Genomic DNA, 24593 nt, shown 5'->3' with positions numbered 1-24593 from the left:
AAAACCAAATTTGGAAAAAAAAATTATAAATTGAAATCTTTTCTTCGTGATAATTTTTTTTTATTTTTTCTAGTGGTAGCTGTAAAAATTAAATAATGTAAAAGTTGATAGATTTTGAGTAATTAACATTTTAATATTGAATATTAGACATTCTGGTAATTTATGGCCAAATTTGAGATGATGTGCTGCTAATGCATTGACAATAGAACCCATAGGTACCTCATAAATGTCATTGCAAACCTTCTTCTATTGACAAGAAATTCTGTTCTGATCATTAATTACCACAAACCCCCCCCATAAATTATTCCAAGTTTCAGATTTTCAATATTAAAATGTTAATTATTCAAAACCTAACAATTTCTTCATTATTCTATTTTTACAAATACCACAGAAAAAAATCAAACAATTTTATCTTCTAGAAAATATTCCAGTTAGGTAATTGAAATTTTTTTCTGTAAATATGATTTTTAAGCCAAACGCTAAAAATTTTGTACAAAATTGAAGTGTATTTAATCCACTATCATTCACAGTATCAAAGTTCTTTTTTAATCAATTAGCCGGCCCTAAATCTTGAGACATCCAATTCAGTGTGTTCCCGGATAGGTTGCAAAAGATAAAAAATTCTCAATTTAAATTTTCCTTTTTTGGAATTCAGTCCTGTTTGGTTAAAGACTAATTTCTATCATAATTTTAGTTTTAAAAAATCAAGTTTGCCTTGAAAATTGTCAAAAAAAGATTATTACTTTGTATTAAATAATTCTTAACGTATTTGTTACTAAAAGCAACTATCTTGAGGAAAAAATATAAATTATGCCCGATGATTTTGAAATTTGGTAGATATACAGGGTGCGCCAGAACTTGCGCCCCAGAGAAAAATTTCAAGTAAGGTAGGATACCAGGAACATGGAAAAAAATTGACATATATTTTTTCATATTTGACATTTTTTTATGTCTATTTATATGTTTTTTTACAATTATTTAGTAAAGGTACAAAAATTTTGGTAATAAAATCCACAAATAACATTAAACAGAGGGACAATTCAGAATACAGCTTCCTTGTTTCCTCTTCTAATAGCCTATAACAAAAAAACTTGGAAAATTATTTTTCTAACAGAAATAAATAGAACCAAAGTGCAAAATTTAAACTGTAATTTTTCGTAATTTTTATAGATAAATTTTTTTAACAGTTTTGCCATGTTCCTGGTATCTTACTTTACATTTCTCTGGGTCGCGAGTTCTGGCGCACTCTGTAGAGACCTAGATGTTGAATCTAAACAACCTACCTTAATAACTTTTTGTCGTATTTGCCACATATCTTTATCAGTTTTTTATATTTTATATCACTTTACCGAAAATTGGTTTTTGGAAAATTCCAAGACATACTTGATTTTTCAAAACTAAAATAATGTTAGAAATTAGTCTTTAATAAAGCAGAGCTGAACCCCAAAAAATGAAATTTTAATTTGAGAATTTTTTTATCTTTTAAAAGAGTCGTTTCACCTGTTCTGAGACACAGTGTATGATTTTTTGTTTTTGACTTTTGCAAAACTTTATTTTTTTAAAATGGCATCATTAAACTTTTTTCCAAAGACTGTAATCTAGATAGGTAAACTATCTAAATTTATTTAAATTTTTGTTGAAAAAAAGTTTCATGTAACTTGCTATTTCCAAAAAAAAAAAACCGCACAACTCAAAAATAAACCAAAACTTTTTCTCAAAACATGATCACACTTTTTTAGAAATATAATACAGGGTGTTTGTGGATTGCGTGCAAATATTTTAACCACTAAGAAAATTTGTTATGAAAAGTCGAATTGAAGACCAAACCAATTCCGTATCCAAATTTTATTTTTGCAATTTCCCCCCTATGATTTTTACGAACCGTTCAGTGTGTCTAACCTTGTTAGTTGGAAGTAAAAATATCAATGAAAATAAATTGCATTAAATGTTGACCGTGAAAGTTTTTATACAGAAAAAAGAAAACTTTTTATCCAAAAATATTATCACTTGTTTACACGTGTCAGTTTAGTTATTCGTGGGTGAATTGTGCACATCGATTTGAAATCAAATTGTCAATCAAGTCAATATAGCCAACTACTCAAATGCCAAATTAACTAGTGTACGGACATCGCACTTCCAAGACCGATTTTCACTAAATGTTTGGGCAGCGATCATTGAAGATCACCAAATTGGACCCCACATATTACCTCAACGTTTAACTATGAAAATGTCGTCACCAATGGATGGAACCATCATTTTCCCTAGAGATGGTTTGGTCGCCAATGACCACCGCGGTCACCAGATTTAAATACGTGTGTTTTTTTTTTTTGGGGGGGGAGGTTCACATGAAAGAATTAGTGTACGCAGTTCAAATTTATACCTTCGGAGGGCTGTGTGTAGCTTCCCTAGCCCGAAGAGTACAAGAAGTGTGCATTGCCAACGAATGACCACATTTCGAGCAATTTTTTATAACAGCAAGTATTGACCCACTAACATTGACACTGATCTACCCTAATGTAGCGATAATTTTTTTGTCTTTACGCTGTTTACGTTCCAAAGTTTTTTCTTATGAATGATTGTAAGCATCGTGTTAAGACATAGGCGGGGACGGATTTTCAGCCTCAATATATTTTTAATTTTAACTCAGAAAGGACGTGCTTTCGACAAAAGTTGGAATAACGAAAGTTGTTTCTTTTGACGAGTCCTATTAGTGGTTAAAATATTTGCTCGCAATCCTCAAACGCCCTGTATTTATTAATTATTACTACTGTTCGGCGATCGAGATTTATTTACCCCCAATACATAGCGCTATTGCGCTTGTCTGCTAGTCAAATTTCCAAAATACAACCGTTTAATTTTTAAGTGTCGTACAATGAGGTAAAGCTGTCAAAAATCATATCACTGTACAGGGTGCTGCATTTTGGATGTCCGAATAGGGAATCTCCGAAACTAAGAGGTTTAGCCAAAAACGAGTGATACATTCTGGGGATCATTTTTTGAGAAAATAATATTGGTTAAAACCACATCCCGCTATCGTCTTTTGTTTTTGACTTATAGACAAAAATTGACATTTTAGCGAAATCTAAAAAAAAATTCATATCTTCGTTATTATAGAAGACACAGATTTGAAATAAAGACATAATACAGGCACTTTTTTACGTAGAATTTAATAATGTAGTTAACAATTTTTGTTGTTGTTTGTTTAGCCGTAATAAAATAAACTTGTATTTTTTTAATGGGAATCATAGATGGCTATGTTATTTTTAAAAAGCTTGTTTTTTTCTTATCTAAAAAATATATATTTGTAACAAATTATTATAATACATTTTTCGCAAAAAATTATCTTTGATTTTTGTTCGCAGTTGGCTATGAAAAAATGTTGCATCTTCAACTAAAAGGATTTAAACTATATTATATTCAACCAGTGTCACTAATGAAAGAGTTTTCTAAGTACTAAGTAATGAAAAAAATGCAAAATAAATTGTACCTAAATCAACTTATTGGCGACTAATAACATTTCTTTGTTTTTAAACAAGCTAACATTACCATTGTAACTTCTAGTGATACATAGATAGTTGTAAAAAAGCCGCTTTAATTCGTCAATAAAATATATTTTATATGACACAAAAATGACGATATGGCTATTCAAATACCCAAATTCCGTCTATGTGAAACGTTATCCTACTTCCATTAGATCACCAAAAAAATGTTTTTTCTAATTGTGTTGACTGTTGACACATTTGTTTTTCCTATTTTTGGATTTTTTAAAAATATGTAATAATTTTGTTCTGAGGCGCTCGGATATTTGTTCAATGCTTCTACCGTATCGTATTTTTTAAATCTTTATAATTTTATATATTTTTTCATCTATTTTACAGGTCAGAAAACTCTTATTGATTATTATTTACACATTTGGAGTGAAATAGTTTTTCCATGGCCAACTATTATCACTCAAAATATGTATTTCACTTTTTAAGTATAGTTGTAAAAAAATATTTTTGTTACAAATATATATTTTTTAGATCAGAAAAAAATAAGCTTTTCATAATTGCCATAGCCGTCTATGATTTCCGTTTAAAAAAATACAAGTTTATCTTATTACGGCTAAACTAATAACTGAAAAAAATTGTTAACTATATTATTAAATTTCTCGTAAAAAAGTGCCTGTATAATGTCTTTATTTCAAATCCGTATTTTCTATAGTAACGAAGATATATTTTTTTTTAAATTTCGCCAAAATGTCAACTTTTGTCTGTAAGTCGAAAACAAAAGACGATAGCGGGATGCAGTTTTAACCAATATTGTTTTCTCAAAAAATGAGCCCCAGAATGTATTACTCGTTTTTGGCTAAACCTCTTAGTTTCGGAGATTCCCTATTCGGACATCCAAAATGCAGCACCCTGTACAATTTGATAATAATTGTTATTTTAATACACTTTAATAAAACTCAAGGTCCGAGTTTATGCTGCGTACCACACTGGGCCGACAATCAGTGATTTTTACTTTCTGAAAAAAAATGATTAAAATGTTAAATGTTATGTACATTGTATAATAATTAAGGACTGTTAAAAAAAAATCCAAAATTTTTCCGAAATTGTATTTTTTTAAGATTCAACTTAATTAGTTCTACAGATTGGTTATAAATGATTTTCATCTAACCAGCTGTGAATTTTCCATGTAAAATAAAAAATGCCGCTTTACGAAAATAGGGGTACCCACTTGTTGTAACTCAAAATTAAAAAATCGCCGTTTACTAAGCGTCCACTTCGAAAATAGACTTCAATTATAAACTTGTTTTCTTCCAAAGTATACATTATTATCAATTCTTATTGGTAATAAGTTAAAACAATAAAAGTTTAATTAACCACAATTTATTATTAATTAATAAGTGACACTAATGACAGAACTAGAGCTTTCAAAAAAGTATAGCGGCATAAATAATGTTACATGCAAAAAAATTCCAAAGCTGGCTAGATGAAAATCATTTATAACCACTCTGTATAAAGATATTTGATATAAAAACTGTATGATTAAAATTGTAACTGTGGTCAAGTTTGATTAGCTACTAGAGTATAATCCTTTGTGATTAAAGACCCAAAAGACGGTATTCTGTTGCTGCCTGTAGTGTAAGTAACCCTTCCCGTTTCTGCTCTGTTGATAATAAACTGTGGCCAGCCATATTGTCCAAGTTTACAGCGAAACCCCTCTTCTGCCTGCTGCACCGTTTCATCCGTAACATTACAATGCGAACCCCGAGGCGACAAGTGCTGTTTACTTTATTTCTTATCCAGAGAGTTCATTTCATTTATCTCTTGCATTCTCTATGCACGGTACACGCTGTTATTATACAAACCAGCGGTCCTAAACATCTCACCCATTTTGACAAATTCGTCGAGGACCCTCGATGGATTTATTAGCCCTCAGCGAGGGATCAAAGCCTAACCAAACACAAGATTCTTGACGCGGGTGTCACACGACCTATATGATAGTTTTCATTAATCCGACATATATTTATCCTTTCTTTGTTGAGAGCTTTTTAAAGAACTATGAGGGAGAGACGCAAACGTTTTATACAAAGTATCGCGAAATACTGCGTCTTCAAGTAAATTCCGATCAAAGTGACTATGATTTTTATACATCTTTTGTTCTCTACATCATTCAATTCAATTCAAATCCATAGACTACTTTTAATCAGAAATTTAATTAAAAATGCGGTATGAGTCTCTACAATTTGAAATCTAATTAGACAATGATATACAAAAAATTTCGACATTTTACAATAAGAAAAAAAATCATATTTGGCCAATGACAACTTTTCTTAATAACTTTTTGTCGTATGTGACACACAGAAACCACTTTACTCTACAAGAAAATAGTGATATTTTTAATTTCCAAAGCATAGTTACTTTTACAAAATTAAAATTTTGTGAAGAATTAATCTTTATACAGGTCGGTTCAGGTCACTTTAGGCCACTTTGGATTACTTCGGATTACTTTGGCTTGGAGTAAAAAGAAATTGTTAAATGTACTGAGTTTTTAATTTTCAAAAGAAAAAAAATGTTTAAATTTATAAGTAAAAATATGCCAATCGAGACGTTTCAAAACATCGTGCTACAAAACACAGTTGGGGAAACTAAGAAAGTATCAGATGTACTGGATTAAAAAAATTCTAGAGTTGGAAAAAAACATTTAAGAATTTAAGAGTAAGGTAAAATATCAAAAACATAAAAAAAATGTTAAAAAAATTCTCTCTATGTATAAAAATTCCGAAGTTATTTAACTTTTGCACTTTGACTCTATTTATTTCTGTTGGAAAAATAATTTTCCTAGTTTTTTTACTACAGGTTATTAGAAGAAGAAACAAGAAAGCTCTATCCTAAATTGTAACTCTGTTTAATGTTATTTGTGGCTTTTATTGGCAAAATTTTTGTACCTTTAATAAATAATTATAAAAAACATAATGGTTTACCCTATACAAGATCATCAGTATCATTAAATAGACATAAAAAAATGTCAAAATGACAAAAAATAAATATCAATTTTTTTTCATTTTTTTAACATGTTTTTCATGTTCCTGGTATCTTATTTTACTTAAAATTTTTCTCTGAAGCAAAAGTTCTATTAAAAAAAAATAAAAAATAAAAATTTAAATCAAGAATTTTTGATCTTTTACAAGAGTCCATCCGGGGACAATGTAGAAACAGAAGTATTACTTAAACGAGCACTAGGGTGGGCCAAAAAAACTCATTTTTTTATTTTGAAGTTATAATAGCGTGGAAAAGTTGCGAATTACATAGACAAAAAGAAAGAAAAAATCATCAAAATCGGTTGATATCTTCCGGTCGCGCATAGACCCTAAAGTTTGACAAAATATTAAAAAAGCTTATTATTTTTTTTAATCAGATGTTTTCTAAAATACAATGTTCTTATATTCAAAAATAAACAAGTATATACAGATATAAAAAAAACTCGCAAAAATGTGAAATTTTCAATATTTTGGCAAATTTTGGGGCTTATGCGCGACCGGAAGATATCAACTGATCTAAACCCAATATAAAACACAATGTTTTTAGGCTATATTTGAAGACAAACTATTACATTACGAAAACACCTAATTAACAAATTAAAAAAATAATAAGTTTTTTTCATATTTTGTCAAGCTTTAAGGGTTATGCGAGACCGGAAGATGTCAACCGATTTTGATCATTTTTTCTTCTTTTTTTTTTGTATATACTAGGTGACAGAACTCGCGTCCTAAAGAAAAATTTCAAGTAAGGTAAGATACCAGAAACAGAAAAAAATGTTTAAAATATTCTCTCTGTCAAAAAATTTTGACGTTTATTTTTTTTGATATTTTTTTATGTCTGTTTACTGATGATTTTGTATATAATTATTAAGTAAAGGTATAAAAATTTTGCCAATAAAATCCACAAATACTATTAAACAGAGTTACAATTTAGGATACAGCTTCCTTGTTTCCTCTTCTAGTAGCCTGAGGCAAAAAAAATAAAAAAATATTTTTCCAACAGTAATAAATAACTCTCATAATTTCGAAATTTTTATAGATTTTCTATAGAATTTTTTAACATTTTTCCATGTTCCTGGTAAGAACCTTATATGGCATTTTTCTCAGGGCCGCGAGTTCTGGCGCACCCTGTATAAATCGCAATTTTTCCGTGCTATTACAACTTCAAAATAAAAAAATAAAATAAAATAAAAATATTATAAAATAAAAAAAAATTTCAGCCCACTCTAACGAACACGTCCTGTCAAATTCATTTTAATTTCGATTTTAACTTTACATCTATAAATGTCTTCATGCTGTTTATTATATTATTATCATTTAATTACGTATTTCAATTAAATTAATTTAAAAAATGAAACTAGTCGATTTGAAACAATTTGTTTAATGTTGTCTTTGTAACAATCATTATATTTTAGGTATATCTACAGAAAATGTAAAATTTAACAAATGTCATAGGTATTTTCTTTCCCTATATTTTCTCAATTGCAAAATCACAAGCCACTTTAATTGAATATGTATTGAAAAGCACCTTATTATTATTTATTATGCATTTCAAGTGTTACCTAAATTTATTCACAAATGTGAATATTCACAAACTACATAAATTTTTATAAAAAATAATTGTGTATTTGAAAAGAAAGAGTTTAAATTCTCCACTGAGGTACAGTTAAAAAAGCATCTTTTGTAATATATTTCTTTTTAAATACATAAGAAAATATTGAATAAAAATACAAGCAATCCAATAAATACTATACGTAACCACTTTTTTTAAGGGTGTTTCAGAACTCGCGCCTAGCGAAAAATGTCATGTAGGTGTAGATACCAGAGACATAGAATAAATGTTAAAAAAGTCCCATCTATAAAAATTTTAAAAATTGTGTAAGTTTAAATTTTTGCACTTTGACTCTATTTATTTCTGCTGAAAAAATAATTTTTCATGTTTTTTTGCTGCATAAGGCTATTAGAAGAGGAAGCAAGGAAGCTGATGTAAACTAAATTGTCAGTTTGTTATTTGTTATTAGTAAGGTTTTTGTACCCTTACTGAATAATTATGAAAAAACACATACTAGATTATCAGTAACATTAAATAGACATAAAAAAATGTTTAAATGAATTTTTTAAACATTTTTCCATGTTGCTGGTATCTTACTCGAAATTTTTTTCTGGAGTACGAGTTCTGACCTGTTTGTAGGAGTAATAATTAAGTAAACGTAGAATTAATGCAATCAAAAATAATTATTTTTCCCTGTGCTGTGCTTGTGATTCTATTTTTGCCCATAAATTCCTCTGGCCACAAAAGCATTAAAACAAACACCCTAATTAGTTTTTATCTATTGTAGAAAATTTATTTTATGACTGGTTGTTTGTTCAACCGCATCATATAAACTCGTCGAAGATTTTACGATGGTTTTCAATGAGTTTATGGATCCACACTATAACTTATTCCATTCATTGACTTTTCATGCGTCCTAAAACCCGCCGACTAGAAATTATAACACCAACAAATTCGCCAAAAGTGTGTTTCAAAGCGAAAATTGGTAGTCAAGGGCTCACACAAAGAAACATATCGTTTCACATTCGGTCGCTGGAACACAGCAGTTTTTTATGAGACAGATGGTGCACGCCCCCAATGAATATTGATAAGGAATCGACCACACTAATTTACTACACCAACACTACAAAAAATGTAACATCATGTTTTATTTATGACGTGCATATCGCACGATTTGCTCCGTCGGGATCAAATTATCGAAATTTTCTTATTTTTCAGAACAGATGAAATGCAAACAAGGCGCTGTTTTCGTTTAATTATTTTTATTTATTGGCGAGACATCAAGGAAATTTATATTAATGATCCCCGAGTTGGTTTTTTAAAGACAGCCGCCTTTCCGCAGATAAATCTCAAAAAAGAAACAAGTCGTTTAATTGAAAACTATCCACATAAATCAATACCGTATCAGTTTTCATCTAGCACCCTCTTTACTTTCAACTTTTCTTCCCTTATTTTTCCACCGCTGAGTTTTACCGTGATTCGTCGTCAAATATTCATGGAAATACCTCTCCCTTTGTGTATTTATGAGATGGGTTGGGGAACAACAAGCCAAAACAATTCATTTCATTCAGAGTTTGAAAAAACTTTAGATTTGTACGTAATTTCTTCACTGTTATTTTTTCCGGTTAGACACAAAAATGGATTATTCGAGTTGTGGCTTTCCACGACAAATTGTTGCCAATTAAATTAGGCGACAGCAAACGCCACAACGATCTCGTTTCTCATCCGTTTGCTTTAGCGAGGCGTATTTCCATATAATCCACTCAATGTTCCAGTTCTATCGTTCTAACCGGATTATAAGCAAATTAGCGCACTATTTGCTGATCGGATATGTCACTGGAAATGGCCTCGGATCCCACGCTACTACCACTGATAACAACATGTGTCACGTCACAACTGCTCTTTTGTCCACTCGTGTTTGCAATGAAAACGACAAAATTTCATTAAATAATTTTTTCGTGTATTTGATAGAAATCTAAAGTCTGTTTTTTTTTTTTAAATGGAAATGCCAAACAGTCTTAACGTTGGCATCACTAGTAAATTCATTCATGGTAATTTTAATAAAGGAAGTTGGCAGTTCCGGTTTTTCGAATTAATTTGAAAACAATGTCATTAAACGTAACACAAAAAATCGTCTAAGAAAATTTAGAAACGAAACATCAAAAAAGGAACAAATTCGGTACCGTTAACAGTTTTTCGAAATTTGGAAACGAATAGTTCGCAAGCAGGAAGTTAGAAAAAGGGCCCGTTAAAAAGTAGACGCAATTTGTAATGCAGGTTTGCTAAACATTCTCAATTTTTAGCAAGAATACAAAATAAATATGAATGAGAAAAAACCTCGGAAAGAACGCAATTAAATTAGTGTCTTGTGCATCGTTTTTGAGGAACGAGTTAAAAAAGTAACAATTTTGAAACTAAAGCTGAAGAAGAATTTATAAAATGCATCAACTTTGAGCTCATTTCAATAAGTTACACAAAATTTATTGCCAATCATCATAATAACTATTTGTATCTTTTGCTAAATAACTTTTTCTGTATATACATCCTTTTTCTTCAAAGTTTTTGTAGCAAGAATCTCATTTTTGTCCACAACATTGTACTTACTTGCGATGTGTTTCTATTAAAATTATTAGCACTGAATTCTGTCTTTAGACCTTAGGTAATGATGTCTGTCCTCATGTATTCAATTATAGCGCTTTCAAAGGGCAAACAGGCACACAAGATTCATAAAAGTCAAAATTTTGACATCTCAATTTGAACACATAACCATCATTTTTTAACAAAATTTCTAGGGACAAAAACAAAGAGCAAACAAAATTTGTGGATATGGAGACAAGCTGCTACCACTTTTTTCACCAAAATTTTGACTTGGTAATTTCCATTTAAAAAAAAGGTTTTCTCATACTTTTCTCTTGCCTTCGACGGTAGCAAATTTGAATTAATTTCTGCTACTGTTGTTAAAATATTTGAAAACCCTTCAACCAATTCAGTCATTTTGCACAATGAAAAATTTATTTACTAAAAACATCGTTCTCTTGTTTTGCTACAATGTTAGCAAAATATGACACCTTGATCAATTAATTTTTTTTCATTTTTACATTTAAGTCCTTTTGGTCAAATACACAAAAAAATAGCATGTTCAAGACGTTAAGAAAAGTGATTTTTCCTTGTTCGTGTAAATTTAATCTTTTTAAATTTAAACTTTTACACTCACTGGAAAACAACCCCTTTTCTTAACTTATAGAACAATCTACTATTTACAATTTTGAATCAATATCATGACATTTTGGCATCATTTTGAGTGCTAAAATGAGTTACTTTTGCGCACTAGTACTAATATGGACTTTCATTTTGCAACAATTTTTATATGTACAGTGATGGACAGTGAATTTCGTCCACCCAATTTTCCTGACAGATTAAAAGTGTAAATTAGTCTTTAGGTTTTCCTAACCTTGTTGCAGAATTTTGATTAACGTTTGTCATGTTGACAGAATGCTCGATGCTTCTTGCTACTTTTTACCTTTATCCTTTGAAATGGTAGTCCTTGGTATGCCCAAAAGTATAGAGAAACTTCTTTGAGGCATACCTTCTTGTACCAGAGGGATAATTTTTATTTCATTAAACGCACTTACTGCTGGCATATTCGAATTAGATTAATTTTGACAATACGTATTTGAATGTCAGTTAATTGACAATAAAGCACAAACTACAGTGAATTTTTGTGAATTCAGAGAAATTCGGTGGACGAAATTCACTGTCCATCACTGTACAACAATTTTATTTAGAATTAAAATAAAAATTACAGTTGGTTGAATTCGAAAAACAAATACCAGAAGTTACACGCAATTCGTCAGATATGTGAACATTCGAAGCTCCCGAAGACGATAAAGCAGTAACAGTTTCATTAAGTATCTTTTTTTTTCAATCTGGGTGTTTTCCTGATTTTCTCCACCTACTAGCAACTTGCAGATCTTCTTTTTCTTATCTAAAGAATCATCTACGTATCCTTCAACAACATTTGAGGATTTCCAGACTCCATGTCTTTTTATAACCGACATATCAGCTCCTGCGTTGGCTAATAAAGACGCTGAAGTTCTTCTAAAGCAATGTCCAGTATATTTTTTTGCACTTGATAGTTCCAAAAAATTTGCAATTTTACTTGGGAGACCACCGAAGGTATTGATGCCCACTGGTTGCACATTACATCTTTCCTTTTTGTAATTTATAAAAAAATCTGTCACGAGGAGTATGAGATGGGCGCAGTGTTGCATATTTGCGAACCATATCCACCAAGTTTAGGTCTTTGAAATTTCCTTTTGTTACTGTGAACTCACGAGGCACTTTTGTTTGAATGACCAGCAACATAATTTTCATAAATTGTCCTAAATCTTCAACATCATTTACTTTTAAATTGAGTAATTCTTGCCTCCGACAAGCTCCCATAACTCCTATTATTAAAACCACCCGAAAACAAAAAATAAATAGTAACCAAACTTATACGACAAAAAAAACTCTTACTTTTTGCATTAAGTAATCTTCGTCATTTGCTGTTGTAAGAAACTTTTCAATATTTTYCTTACTGAAGCTTTTGGATWTCTTGGAGCGATATCCTTCACTCTGTCGTTTCAAAAATACGATTAAATTTGTGTATTTACTMAAATCAAGGTTTTTGYTGATTGAWATCATGGTTCTTAACACTCCACAACGTTGAGGGGTTCACAATTTTTGATTTTTCAAGGAAGTACGCCAACATCACTTTCTCATTAATGCAATTTACTTTTTGTTTAGACCTCCATTCTTCGGAACGGCTTTTAAATTTGGGACTCCTGTGCAGCAGCTTCAATACGCTCTAGTCTTCTTCTGAATCACTAATTTTTTTTTTTCAAAAAACAGTTAAATAATCGCAAACTTTTAAAAATGCGACAATCTTCAGATCGTTTTCGTTGTTTATTATAAAAATGACAGTAACCAACCAAATATTTTCAGCCACAATATCTTTTAAGTTCAATTTATTCGCGGTAAAAATTAATTAATATTTTACTTTAATTTTGGCAAAATTGTAAAAAGCTTTGTATTGCAACTAGTTATATAAATAGCTATAACACAATTAAATCAAACTTTTAAATAAAATATCTCTATTATTTCTGAACTTTGCATTCAATTTACAGTAACAATAAATTAAATTTATTATGGTATTGCCCGCGGAAATTATAATTCACTAGAAGTTTTCTACTCGGAATATAACTGTATTTAAAAATTTTTAAAAGTGGGAGTTGAACTTGAAGACTTGCGTACGACAGAAATGCAATATCTATTTATGATAAGTGCCTAATAAGATTGGTACACCTGCATGTAATTGAATTACCCATATTAAAGCTAAACCACCGTTTATGTAATTTTATTAAGTTTCATATCCTGAATGATTCAAGTTATAGACTTGCTGTCAAATAACCATAAATTAGACTTATTTTTTATAAAAATTATTTTTTATTGTTTACAAAAATTGATATGAACTAATAAAGCCTTTTTAATTAAATGAATTAAAAAATTGTTGTTAAAACTTCCTATAAAATAAAAAAATAAATATTAAGCAGGAAATTGTTGTGAAGATTATACACAATAAGAAAACAGCTATACAGGATGATTCTTTTAGGGCCTACTTTAGAAACTTTTTAACTTCTAATGCAGATATGAATTTGAAATTTTGTACACAACCCAAAACGACCTGTTCAATTAAATTATTTTCAAAAAAAAAAACATGTTTTAATCTTCATTTTCAAAAAATCATACTAGCCTTGCAATTTGACAGTTGACAATTTTGAAAATTCTAGGAAACTCTTTGAACCTTTGGTTATTGAATGCAAAAAAAATATTTACTTAACGCAAAGTGTTCAAGAGCTGTGATGTTTTAAATGTACCCCTGCAAATAAAAATTTTGACCAAGAAATTGACATATGTCAAAAACTATGACAAGTACCAACAACTAAGTACATTTTATTTAGTTTGAAGAGAAGAATTCAAAAATGCAATAAAAATAAGTGGTTACCATTTAAAATTTCAAAGTTGGCGCCAATTTTTCGTAGTTCAGCCATTTTAAAAATAATTTATTTGAACTCAAACTAGTCGATTTGAGTTGGGTACAAAATTTTAAATTCCTATCTGCATTAGAAGTTAAAAAGTTTCTAATGTAAGCTCTAAAAGAATCACCTTTCTTCAGCAATAATTTGAACTTTTTAAAGTATTAAATTAAGACCAAGACAATAACAGAGAAATTTGTCTGTTGTTTTTTTTTCGGTTTAATTTCATAAAATTTCTTCTCTTTTCCGAGATGATGTATACAGGATGTTTCGTCTAAACCCCACATTAGAAGTATTGGGAGTTGGAATAATGGTATTTATTTGAAAATTGGTACATAGCCATAAACCATTAAGTCCTCCTAAATGAAAATATTTTCAAGATGGCGGCACTTCCGATTATACCGGAAGACGGTTTCAACTTTCTTATTTTAAATGGAAAGGTATATTTTTTACTGCGTTTTTGGATTAATCGGGTTATTTTAAGGGAGTTTTTGAAATTTTGCTGTTTTTCAAATATTTGGATCTGCACCTTCCACTTAAAAATCGGTAACTCTGTCATTTTTTAAGATTTTGAATTCGTTTTTTTTGGAGTTTGAAAGAGAAAGCTTAGATCCTTTTTCTGGTGTCTACTTAAAGAAATTTTAAAAAAACATTTAAAAAACTGTTAAATTTAAGTATACGTATGTCTCCTATTTATTTTCTAAAGTTTTTATCTTCTTTTTAATATTTGTATACCACTCATTAGTTTTATAAATCTTTCTTGTCTCTTCTTTTGTTATGTGTCATGCACTTTCGGTATACTTTAGCTGATGTTAACTTAACAAAAATTGTTTGCATTTTTTTTGTTTATTTTTTATCTGTTCCCTCTTACGTTTTTCTAAAAGAGAGAAAAGGGTCGCTTCCCACGCAATTTATTTAATCGACACGGTGGTTTAAAAAAGGTTTTCATGATTTCATGGTGATTGACAGACATCGAAAAAAAAGATTGATGAAAGCTTTCGACCTTTATAAGAATCATTGCGAATTATAAAAAGAATCAAAAGAAGGATTATACAGGATAGTAAAATTGGATCAATATTGGCAAACTGTGGGTTGCAGGTAAATACCTACATAAAAAATTACTTACACACAAAAAGTGCAGGTATCTCGCCTATTAGTCAGAATAAGACAGCATGACTAATTACGTGTCCTTTAAGCTTTTACAAATAGAAAAATGTTCCAAAAACGAATGCAAATCATTCGAATAACTAAACTAAACTTTGTAAAGTCGTTACTTTTGCGATAATGTAGCTGTAATTATTAAGAGCGGAAGTGTTTTTAAGTTTACAACTTCGATTATAAGAAGATTACTTCATACTTTCGACAATTGCGAACAATTTTAACAACGCAAAAACTAGTTTAGTTTTACGAGTTGCAAATAATTTGTTGCGAAATGAATAGTTTTATATAGCGCATAAATGTCATGAATAAGATTTAAATTTGCACTTGCGGCACTATAAACCATTGCAGAATTACTCGAGCTTTATAGACCTCGACATGCCGCTAAAATAGTCAATCAAATCTATGTCCTTCATGCTGTGTCGTAATTTAGTACCATTTACAAACACTAAACACCCAAATGGGTTTAACTGTCACAACATTTTTTTAACCATCAGGTAGGTAAAGTCCATCAAATAAGATTCCCAAAGTGGTCAATTCTGAGATCTTTTTAGGGGATGATTTTACGGATAACGTGATTTATTGCACATAAAATTGCGTGAAATTTTATATAATAGCCGATTTCATGGCTGGGGGACGATTTAAATGGTGGTTCTTGATTTATGGAGGATTGTGTGGGAAGTGAGCAAGCACAAAAATTCGAGAAATTATCCGAAATTGTTTTTTGATTAGAAACGACGTGAAAAGCCCGGATCTGACACGTCCGATGTATTTTCAAAATAATCAGTCAAAGAAATGAGAAGGGGTTGCGCCACTTATTGTTGGGGTATTGTTGTATTAACAAGAAATTACTCCCTAGGATTTAGGGATATTCGTGAATAGGTTGCCATAAATTTGGTTAGGTTGTTTTTTTGTGTGAAACAAAAAATATCGTAACTAGTGTCAAAATTTAGGTTGTCACCTGTCAGCAATTGATTGATTGAACTCTAGGCATACAAAATTACTTGTGATATAGTTACTAAAAATAGAATGCAGTACCACTTACAGTACCGCAAAGTTATGTTCCAATGAGCTAGAGAGAGAGGGGCATTGCATTTTACTCCAAATAGTCCAAATATGGCGACGTAACTAGTTACTTTTTATTTTTTCCTCATTTTCCCCCAAAAAAATTACATTTTCGATTGACATTAACAATTTAACCTTTTTATTTTATTTATTGAATTTAGTTTATAATTATTTTGAGGAATCAAAGAGCTGCGTTTGTGATTTCTGTTGTTTAATTTCTAATAGTATGTACAGTCCACAATTAAATTCGTGTATATATACAGTGGTGGTCACGAAATTTAGTGACTGTAACTTTTAAAAATTCTAGTTACAAACAACATGAAAAACGTAAATTTTCCTAAAAGTTCAAATTTCTTGTTGACAAATCTGTAGATTATTTTGTTTAATGCTCTCACACACTAGATTGAAACAATTGGAAATAGTGTTAACTAGTCCTAAAAATATAAACTTAAGAAAGTTTAAACTTTTAACTAGTAAACGGCCCAATTTTCATACTTTTTTACACTTAAGGATAAAATAAAAATTCGAAACAATGCGCCCTCTGTTAGTCAGTAGCTGACACTAAGCTCAGAAGTCGCTTTTACAGTATTGTCAAACTCAGGGTTGCCAGGTCTAGGAATTTTGCCCGAATCTAGGGATTTTTAAACTGTCTAAGGGATAAAGGGATTTTTTTCAGTTTGCTTTTTTACACAAAATCTAGGGATTTTTTTAGAATCTTGGAACAATCTTTTGGGAGACGCTTTTGTTTGATTTTGTGTTCTAGGTTTCAAGTTTAATGTTTTTTAATAATTCACAATGAAATGTAAAAAAAAACTGAAAAAAAATTGTAGCAGCACCATCTATCAATAAAAAATTGAAGAAAGGTGACACGAGTTGAAAGGAATTATGAAGATTACTATAATTTTTCGGGAGGGAATTACCGCTTATTTAACACAGGTAAATCCAAAAAAGTTTTGAACAAGAAAATACCTAACTCCCCAACTCCTTATCAATGACATACGAAATAAGTATATCCCCTAACTCCTGATATCTCCAGGTTATAAATACACCTTTGAGCAATTTTACACTTAATTTTCTATATTTCTTTGTGCAAGTACGGTTTAAAATACCTAATATGTACAAAAAAATGTTAAAAGTTTTATGCATTTATGTAAATTGGAATCTGTAAATAACAAATTACGTAAGAAAGAATTTTTTCTACAATTAATTTAAATAAAACCAAAATTCGAAAACATTAAGTGGTTTTCTGCAAACAAAAATGTTGCTAAATAGTCCGGTCAAAATAGACATTTCAAATAACTAAAATTCCGACAGAGCTAAATTTTGGTGGAGATCTTGGGTACACTACTAAGAATAAAGTGTCAAAAGTCCCCATCGATTCCATGTGTGCTAAAAAAGTTATTCGGGGTCAAAGGTCAAAATTTGACTTGTTTTACATTTTTTTCGAAAACGGTAAGTTTTATCAAAAAAGTAGACCAGACAAAAATTAGATCTTGAAATTATCTACAAAAATGGTCCTTATACTTTTTTTCTAAGAATTACCATTCCTGAGATATCGCGATTTTAAAAGTTGAAGGAGTCACATTCTACATGATATGCACATACAAACATTTTTTTTATGTTCCTGGTATCTTATCTTACTTGAAATTTTTCTTCTACTTCATTAAACTTATAAAGTTATAAATATCTCGATTCCATTAGAATTAAAAAGTATTTATTGGGTAATACATACAGGATGTTTAAAAAATCGCGCACTTCCTTGAAAGGGAGTAATTGGGTAGTCCTCAGAGTATTCAAAAATGTTTAAAAAATTCTATCTGTCCAAAATTTTGACATTTATTTTTTGACATTTAACATTTTTTTATGTCTATTTAATAATACTGATGACCTTGTATATGTTTTTTCATAATTATTTAGTAAAGGTACAAAAATTTTGTCAATAAAAGCCACAAATAACATTAAACAGAGTTACAGTTTAAGATACAGCTTCCTTGTTTCCGCTTCTTATATAGCCTGTACCAAAAAAACTTGGAAAATTATTTTTCCAACAGGAATAAATAGACTCTAAAGTGTAAAATTTAAACACTCATAACTTTGAAGTTTTTATAGATAATTTTTTTTTAAATTTTTTATATGTTCCTGGAACCTTACCCTACATGATGGCATTTGTCTTTGGGGCGCGAGTTCTGGCGCACTCTGTATGTGCATATGATGTATAACGTTACTCCTTCAACTCTTAGAATCGCGATATCTCAGGAATGGTGATTCTTAGAAAAAAAGTGTAAGACCATTTTTTTTATATAATTTTAAGATCTATAATTTTTGTCTGGGCTACTTTTTTGATAAAACTTACCGTTTTCGAAAAAAATTTAAAAAACGTCAAATTTTGACCTTTGACCCCGAATAACTTTTTTAGCACACATGGGATCGATGGGGACTTTTGACACTTTATTTCTAATGGTGTACCCAAGGTCTCCACCAAAATTTAGCTCTGTCGGAATTTTTGTTATTTGACCACTATTTTTATAACTAATTTGACCGGACTAAAAAGATAACAGTTGTTTTAATTTCGAAATCGACTCTACTTTGTTAAAAAAAAATAACAACGAAATATATTTTTTTTAAATAGTTTTATACTATTTTTTGTATATATTATTATATTTATGTAATTTTTATTAGTTTCTGTTTTCTTTAGTTAAAATAGTAATATGTATTTAGTTTGTTCAGAATATATTTTACATTAATTGAAAAAGTTATGTTTCATTTATTATATTATTTGTTTAAATGAACAAAAACACGATTAGCCCGTCACACCAAACTTTTATTTTAATAGCACAACGCGTTTCGACCACAAAGTGGTCATCCTCAGGTGAGAATAAAACTAGAGTTTTATAATCGTGTTTTTGTTCATCGTTTCCATACCAAGAAGATCCAAGAAGAAGAAGAATATTATTTGTTTAATCAAAAATATTTAAATAAACTTTTTTTGAAATCCTTATTTTGTTATGCCATTTATGCAATCCAATAAACACCTAAAATTTAAATGGATTTGGCAATGCCTAGGGATTTCTAGGGATTTTTGACAACTAAATCTAGGAATTACAAAAAATTTCACGTGGCGACACTGGTCAAACTGTCACTAGTGAACCCTAACCTTACATATATGATGAAAAATAAATAATTGGGCCGATTTATGTAATAATTATCACCGAAAAATGGACAAACCGGGCGACTTGGAAGCAAAATACCAAAAGCTTGCCGCAGAATACTCTAAAGTGTGTTATTTTTACGCAAAAAAAATGGGGCGGATTCACTTATCACTTTTTACAGGTGCGGTCTCAGGCAACGGTCTTGAAAAAAGCGGTTTTGGACGAGCAAGCGAAAAATAATGAACTAAAAGATACAATTAAGAAACACGAGCAGAAAATACGGAAACATGATCAAGAAATGGAAAGTTTGACTTTCAGAAATGAGCAATTGACTAAGCGAATATCAGTGTTACAACAAGAATTGCAAGTGAATAGTCATGTCAAAAAAGGGAAAAATAAAAATACAGAGAATAGCATTCAATCAGATACAAGTGTCTTGGATGAGGAGTTGCAGAAAAAAATTTTTGAGAATGCTCAACTTGTCAGCAGTGTAAATATTTTTGCAGTGTTGCCGGTTATTTTTAGGTGTGTTGTAGATGGCTGATAAGGAATTTGAGTTAAGTGATTGCAAGGAGAGAATTGCTTGGTTGGAGAAGAGATTAGATAATTGTGAGAAAGAATACCAACAAAAAGAAACCAAATATTTGGAGGATATTGCCAAGCTGAAAAAGGTAAAATATGAAGTTGAAAAAAAGTTTGAAGAGCAGCAAATGGATGTGTTAAATTCCGATATTGCATCAAATAAATCCAGTGAGGATCAGAATGAGGTATTCATCACGTAAAAAAAATATTCGGAGTCAATTATTTTTTTAGGTCACTTTTTGGAAAGAGGAAGCTGATAGGTGGCGTTCCGAATGCGAAGTTCTGCGTTCCAAGCCACAATCAAATCAACAATTGACTGAATATTATGAATCTCAATTAGGAGAATTGTTACAAACCAAACAAATGGCTCTTTCCGAAACAAAAACCTTGTGGGGTGAAAATCAAGCCTTATATTCAAGATTAGAACATCTAACTGTGGTAAATAAGGAATTAGAAAGCAATTTAGAGAAAAGCAATGAAGAGTTGCTTACTACAATAGAGAATTACAAAAGTCAACTTGATGCAATGACTGAGCATATAGCCGCCCAAAACGATAAGATTACAAAACAGTGTGATGAAATCCAAGCACTAAAACACAAAGTTGCAAGCAAAAAATAAAACATTTCTTTAATTTAACAATCATTTTATTTATTTACATTACAAGCTAGCTGTATTTATTTACATATTTTCAAGAAAAAGTCTAATAAATAAAATATTTGCAAAATGTTTGTTTTTAATCCAGTCTAACGGCAAAAGACGACCCACAGGAACACCCTTGTTCAGCTAAGGGGTTATTCACAATCCTAAAAGATGATTTAATTAATTCTTCCCGGTAGTCAACTGTCGCCCCTCTAACAAAGTCCAATGACGTTTCATCAATTACAATCTTCGCTCCATTTTTTTCAAATATTCTGCAAAATTATTTTAGCCAAAAAAACAAGATCAGTGATGACTCACTTATCGTCGTTGTTAATTTTCGAATCTAGATCAAATTTATACTGGAAGCCCGAGCAACCGCCCCCATCTACACTCACTCTCAAGAACTCCTCCGAATTTTTCGTGATATTTTTCAAACGCTCGACGCAAGTGTCAGTAATAATTAATTCCGGTTTTATGTGCTCCAATGGTTTAATTACAGGTTTCGAATAATTTCGATATAAACTATTAATTTTAAACGGATTAAACCGTCTCATTAAACCTGACATTTTTATAGGTTATATTTTGACAGTTGTGGAAGTGTCTAACATTTGGTCGTAATTTAGGTTAGGTTTAAATAACCTCGCAAAATTCACGTTTTTAACTTTTCTTATCACAAGACCGCAAAAATGGTCGAGCAACAGAGGCAAAGAATTGAGCAAGAAATGACCAAAATGGTCAACGAACTCGATTTGGAGTATTTGCGTAAAATGCAGGTATTTTTTCAAAAGAGCCTCAAATTTCGGGTAAAATTTAACTCCCCAGGCCGACATGCATCGCTGCGCTGCTAAATGCTGCGACAATCGTGAAATCTCACTAGAAAGTGTCCAAAAATGTGTCGAAAATTGCGCTTCATCAGTGAACTATGCCCAAAATTACGTCCAAAGAGAGTTAGAACAGCTCCAAAATAAGTTACAAAGATGTGTGATGGACTGTAACGATGATATTCGGGTGAAAATGGGGCCTAATCCATCGGAAGCTGAAGTAAACTAAAAATAGTAAAATTGCAAAAATATATTTTGTTTTTTAGGTTAGTAAATATACAGCTTTATTTGAAACGTGTGCCAAAAACTGTGTTGATAAACAAATTGCATACATGCCCTCACTTTTGAAACGAATAAAATCTGAACTAGGCAAAAATAAATGAGGTTGAGCAATTGTTGTTGTTAGTTACACTTTAAAAATTAAAACATTAAAAAAATTATTTTGTAATTATTTTAACTGGGATTCCCCTTGCCACACACCCTGCTCGGGTTGTATAAAAATTTAATTGTGGCGATTTCTTTGCAGCACTCAAGGCCTTTAACAATTCTGGCTCATGAGAGTCATAACTGGGTGAATCACACTGCTCAACTGAAAAATTCACTACAAAAAATTCAATCACTTGTGCTATTTTTACATGTTTTACCTTTTTCCCCCTTCTTCCATTTTGTCTTATCAAGATGCTTCCAATGCACTTTTTTATTGGGTAACCAATAACTCAAAAATTCAGTTGCTAAAATATCAGTATCCAAATCTGTCACTTCCCACAACATTCCCACAGTACAAGGACTTAAAAAATTAAATTAAATTAAATAACAAAAGTTTGAAAAATACCTGCAAGCAATTAAATACACATGAGACGCCGTGGACATTTCAGTTTGGGGCCCTATTCTAGTCAAGCGTGTACTGCCACAACCAAATAATAAAACAACAGCATTTATTCGAATTTTTTCAACATTAATTGTAGAGAAAAAATGCGAACCGTTCCCGTGACCGTTATAACTAAAAAAAGCTTTCGATTTTCTAATTTGATCAAAATTATTAGTCTCAATTACGAGAAAATTTCTCCTGATAAAAGCAGTTTTTCAAATTGCTCATTAGTCGGCCTTGCACCGATAATCCCCTCCCATGTGGGCAACCAATAATTACAAAAACTTTCAATACGATTTTGCATATTAACCAAATCTAAATCCGGGTTTATGAGATATGTGCCACTTTGCGGTTTTTTTACGATTTTAAAACCATCCTTTATAGTGTCTTTGTGCTCTTTATATAAAGCATAAGCCAAATATAGAGATGGTAGTCGTGAAACTGAGGTTTCAGATAAAATTTCCATCATTTCCCAAGGGTAGATGTCTAGACTCTGTGTAAAAAGTGGAATTAGCACAAACAAGTGATTTTGTTGAAACTTACATCATCAATAATTAAAATTAAAGGATGCCTTTTTTCATGAAAAAGATTCAATTCCTCTGATAAATTCCTAATGAATTGAGCAACACTTTTTTGTACATTTTTCTCGGAAAACATGGATTGTACAGCGCGCCTTAATTCGGTGATTTTTAAATAGTTGCAACTTTTTACTAAATAGTGCATAATAATTTTAGTTTTTTCATCTAAATTAAACGATGGTAATCTACAACCAATAATACAGTTACAAAACTAATATTAATACGTGTCTTACTCTGTTTTGAAAAAATCTTGAATTCGTTCTTGTATTTTATTTTCTAAATCACCATTGATGTATTTTCCCATAAATAGACATTTCCATTCTTTTAAATACAAGTCACTTAAATCTTTGACTAGCATCTGGAACAAATTAGTAATGAAAAAAAACATTAATTTACCACGAAAATAATCACTTTTAGTCTGTCATCAATTGATTTCCTTTGAAAATAATACTGCTGTTTTTGTGAAACATTTTGAAAATGTCTTTGTTTCGATGAATTCAATAAAAGTTGTTTGTTATCAAAAAATATGGAGTGTATCTCTTTGGCTAACTCAACAGGAGCCCCCGTGACACTATCTTTAGGTGCTTCAATACTGACACAAAAAGGTTTAGGTTGGTTTAAACCACAAATGAATACAGAAATGTATAAAGACGTTGTATAATGCTTATTTGTGGCCATTTCTACGTTTGCTTTAGGAGTAAAATGTGGTGTGAGTTGAACTAAAGTCCATTCTGCAAAAAAGTAACTAGACACTTAATAAAAATATTTAGTAAATTGTTACCCATAGGCATTTCTTCAATCTTGTTAAGTAAATTATTGATGTTCTCACTCATTGTAGTATTCGTGCAACTTGAAGCGACATGATTTTTGTCCAAAGACAATTTTACATTATCTGTGACTGAAGTTAAAAGTTTTTCGTAACGTAAGACCGTTTGCAGGCGTAAACTTGGTACATGAGATTCGACTAGATGATATATTGCTTCTAATTCACTGGTTTTAAGGCAATTGTGGGCTTTCAGTCTTTCTATTCCTACGAAAATTGAAATTAGTCGAGGTTACCACAAAAGTTAAAATTAATTTACTTTGATAAATGACACCTGAAGGATAATGTATATTTGGAAGTTGCTTCAAGGTTTTAGTTATTTCGATTACGTTTTCTTTGTTTTCCATTTTAAAAATATTTTCACTATACAAACGTTTAACAGAAAACAACAAAATTTAAAAGCACGTCAAGTTTGACATTTGTCGATTGTGACAGACTGATATTTGAAATCTGGCGCTAAAAAGTAAATTGTTAAAAAAACATTTTTTCAATAATATTTTATTAAAGAAAAATTACATGTGTCAGTTATTATGTAATTGCAGCTTCTCCAAAAACGAATCAAAACATAACCCAGAAACGTTTGGTATTTCAAAAAAACATTAAATTTCAAAAGTACGTCAAGTTTGACGTTTGCCGATTTTGATAGACTAATATTTGAAATCTGGCGCTAAAAAAGTAAATTGTTAAAAAAAAAACTTTTTTCAATAATATTTTATTAAAGATCTATCAGTTATCATGTAATTGTAGCTTATCCA

At 30.4% G+C, this 24593-nt stretch overlaps 4 protein-coding genes across 5 annotated transcripts; 2 read left to right on the top strand and 2 right to left on the bottom strand.

The window, feature by feature from the left end:
- The first annotated feature begins 19498 nt into the window (after positions 1 to 19498).
- LOC123011858 (protein phosphatase 1 regulatory subunit 21) lies at positions 19499 to 20833 on the top strand. The gene is made up of 4 exons (XM_044409510.1): positions 19499 to 19653; positions 19709 to 20017; positions 20064 to 20294; positions 20341 to 20833. Exons 1-4 carry the CDS (start codon positions 19594 to 19596, stop codon positions 20725 to 20727), a joined length of 987 nt encoding a protein of 328 aa, XP_044265445.1. The 5' UTR covers positions 19499 to 19593; the 3' UTR covers positions 20728 to 20833.
- On the bottom strand, positions 20738 to 21690 carry LOC123011859 (iron-sulfur cluster assembly 2 homolog, mitochondrial). The gene is made up of 2 exons (XM_044409511.1): positions 21067 to 21690; positions 20738 to 21020 (listed from the first exon to the last, which is right to left on the bottom strand). The coding sequence occupies exons 1-2, from the start codon at positions 21312 to 21314 to the stop codon at positions 20843 to 20845; spliced, it is 426 nt and encodes a 141-aa protein (XP_044265446.1). The 5' UTR covers positions 21315 to 21690; the 3' UTR covers positions 20738 to 20842.
- LOC123011860 (protein FAM136A-like) lies at positions 21357 to 22006 on the top strand. The gene is made up of 3 exons (XM_044409512.1): positions 21357 to 21521; positions 21571 to 21789; positions 21836 to 22006. Exons 1-3 carry the CDS (start codon positions 21435 to 21437, stop codon positions 21950 to 21952), a joined length of 423 nt encoding a protein of 140 aa, XP_044265447.1. The 5' UTR covers positions 21357 to 21434; the 3' UTR covers positions 21953 to 22006.
- Positions 21805 to 24417, bottom strand: LOC123011856 (separin). Of its 2 annotated transcripts, none has more exons than XM_044409506.1 (10): positions 24355 to 24417; positions 24098 to 24294; positions 23797 to 24045; positions 23427 to 23746; positions 23249 to 23373; positions 22981 to 23200; positions 22623 to 22930; positions 22402 to 22569; positions 22214 to 22356; positions 21805 to 22170 (listed from the first exon to the last, which is right to left on the bottom strand). In XM_044409506.1, the coding sequence occupies exons 2-10, from the start codon at positions 24183 to 24185 to the stop codon at positions 22007 to 22009; spliced, it is 1785 nt and encodes a 594-aa protein (XP_044265441.1). In that variant the 5' UTR covers positions 24186 to 24294; positions 24355 to 24417; the 3' UTR covers positions 21805 to 22006. The 2 variants fall into 2 exon arrangements, with proteins under 2 accessions (XP_044265441.1, XP_044265442.1); XM_044409507.1 differs by having other exon boundaries at positions 21805 to 22158.
- Positions 24418 to 24593: the final 176 nt, after the last annotated feature.

The sequence above is a fragment of the Tribolium madens genome, unplaced genomic scaffold (assembly GCF_015345945.1).
Source record: "Tribolium madens isolate multiple individuals breed KSU strain unplaced genomic scaffold, Tmad_KSU_1.1 Scaffold_91;HRSCAF=231;Tcas5.2_LG7, whole genome shotgun sequence".
In the NCBI taxonomy this organism is placed as follows: domain Eukaryota; kingdom Metazoa; phylum Arthropoda; class Insecta; order Coleoptera; family Tenebrionidae; genus Tribolium; species Tribolium madens.
Note: the sequence above shows the minus strand (reverse complement) of the source record. Positions and strands in the feature narration are given on the sequence as shown.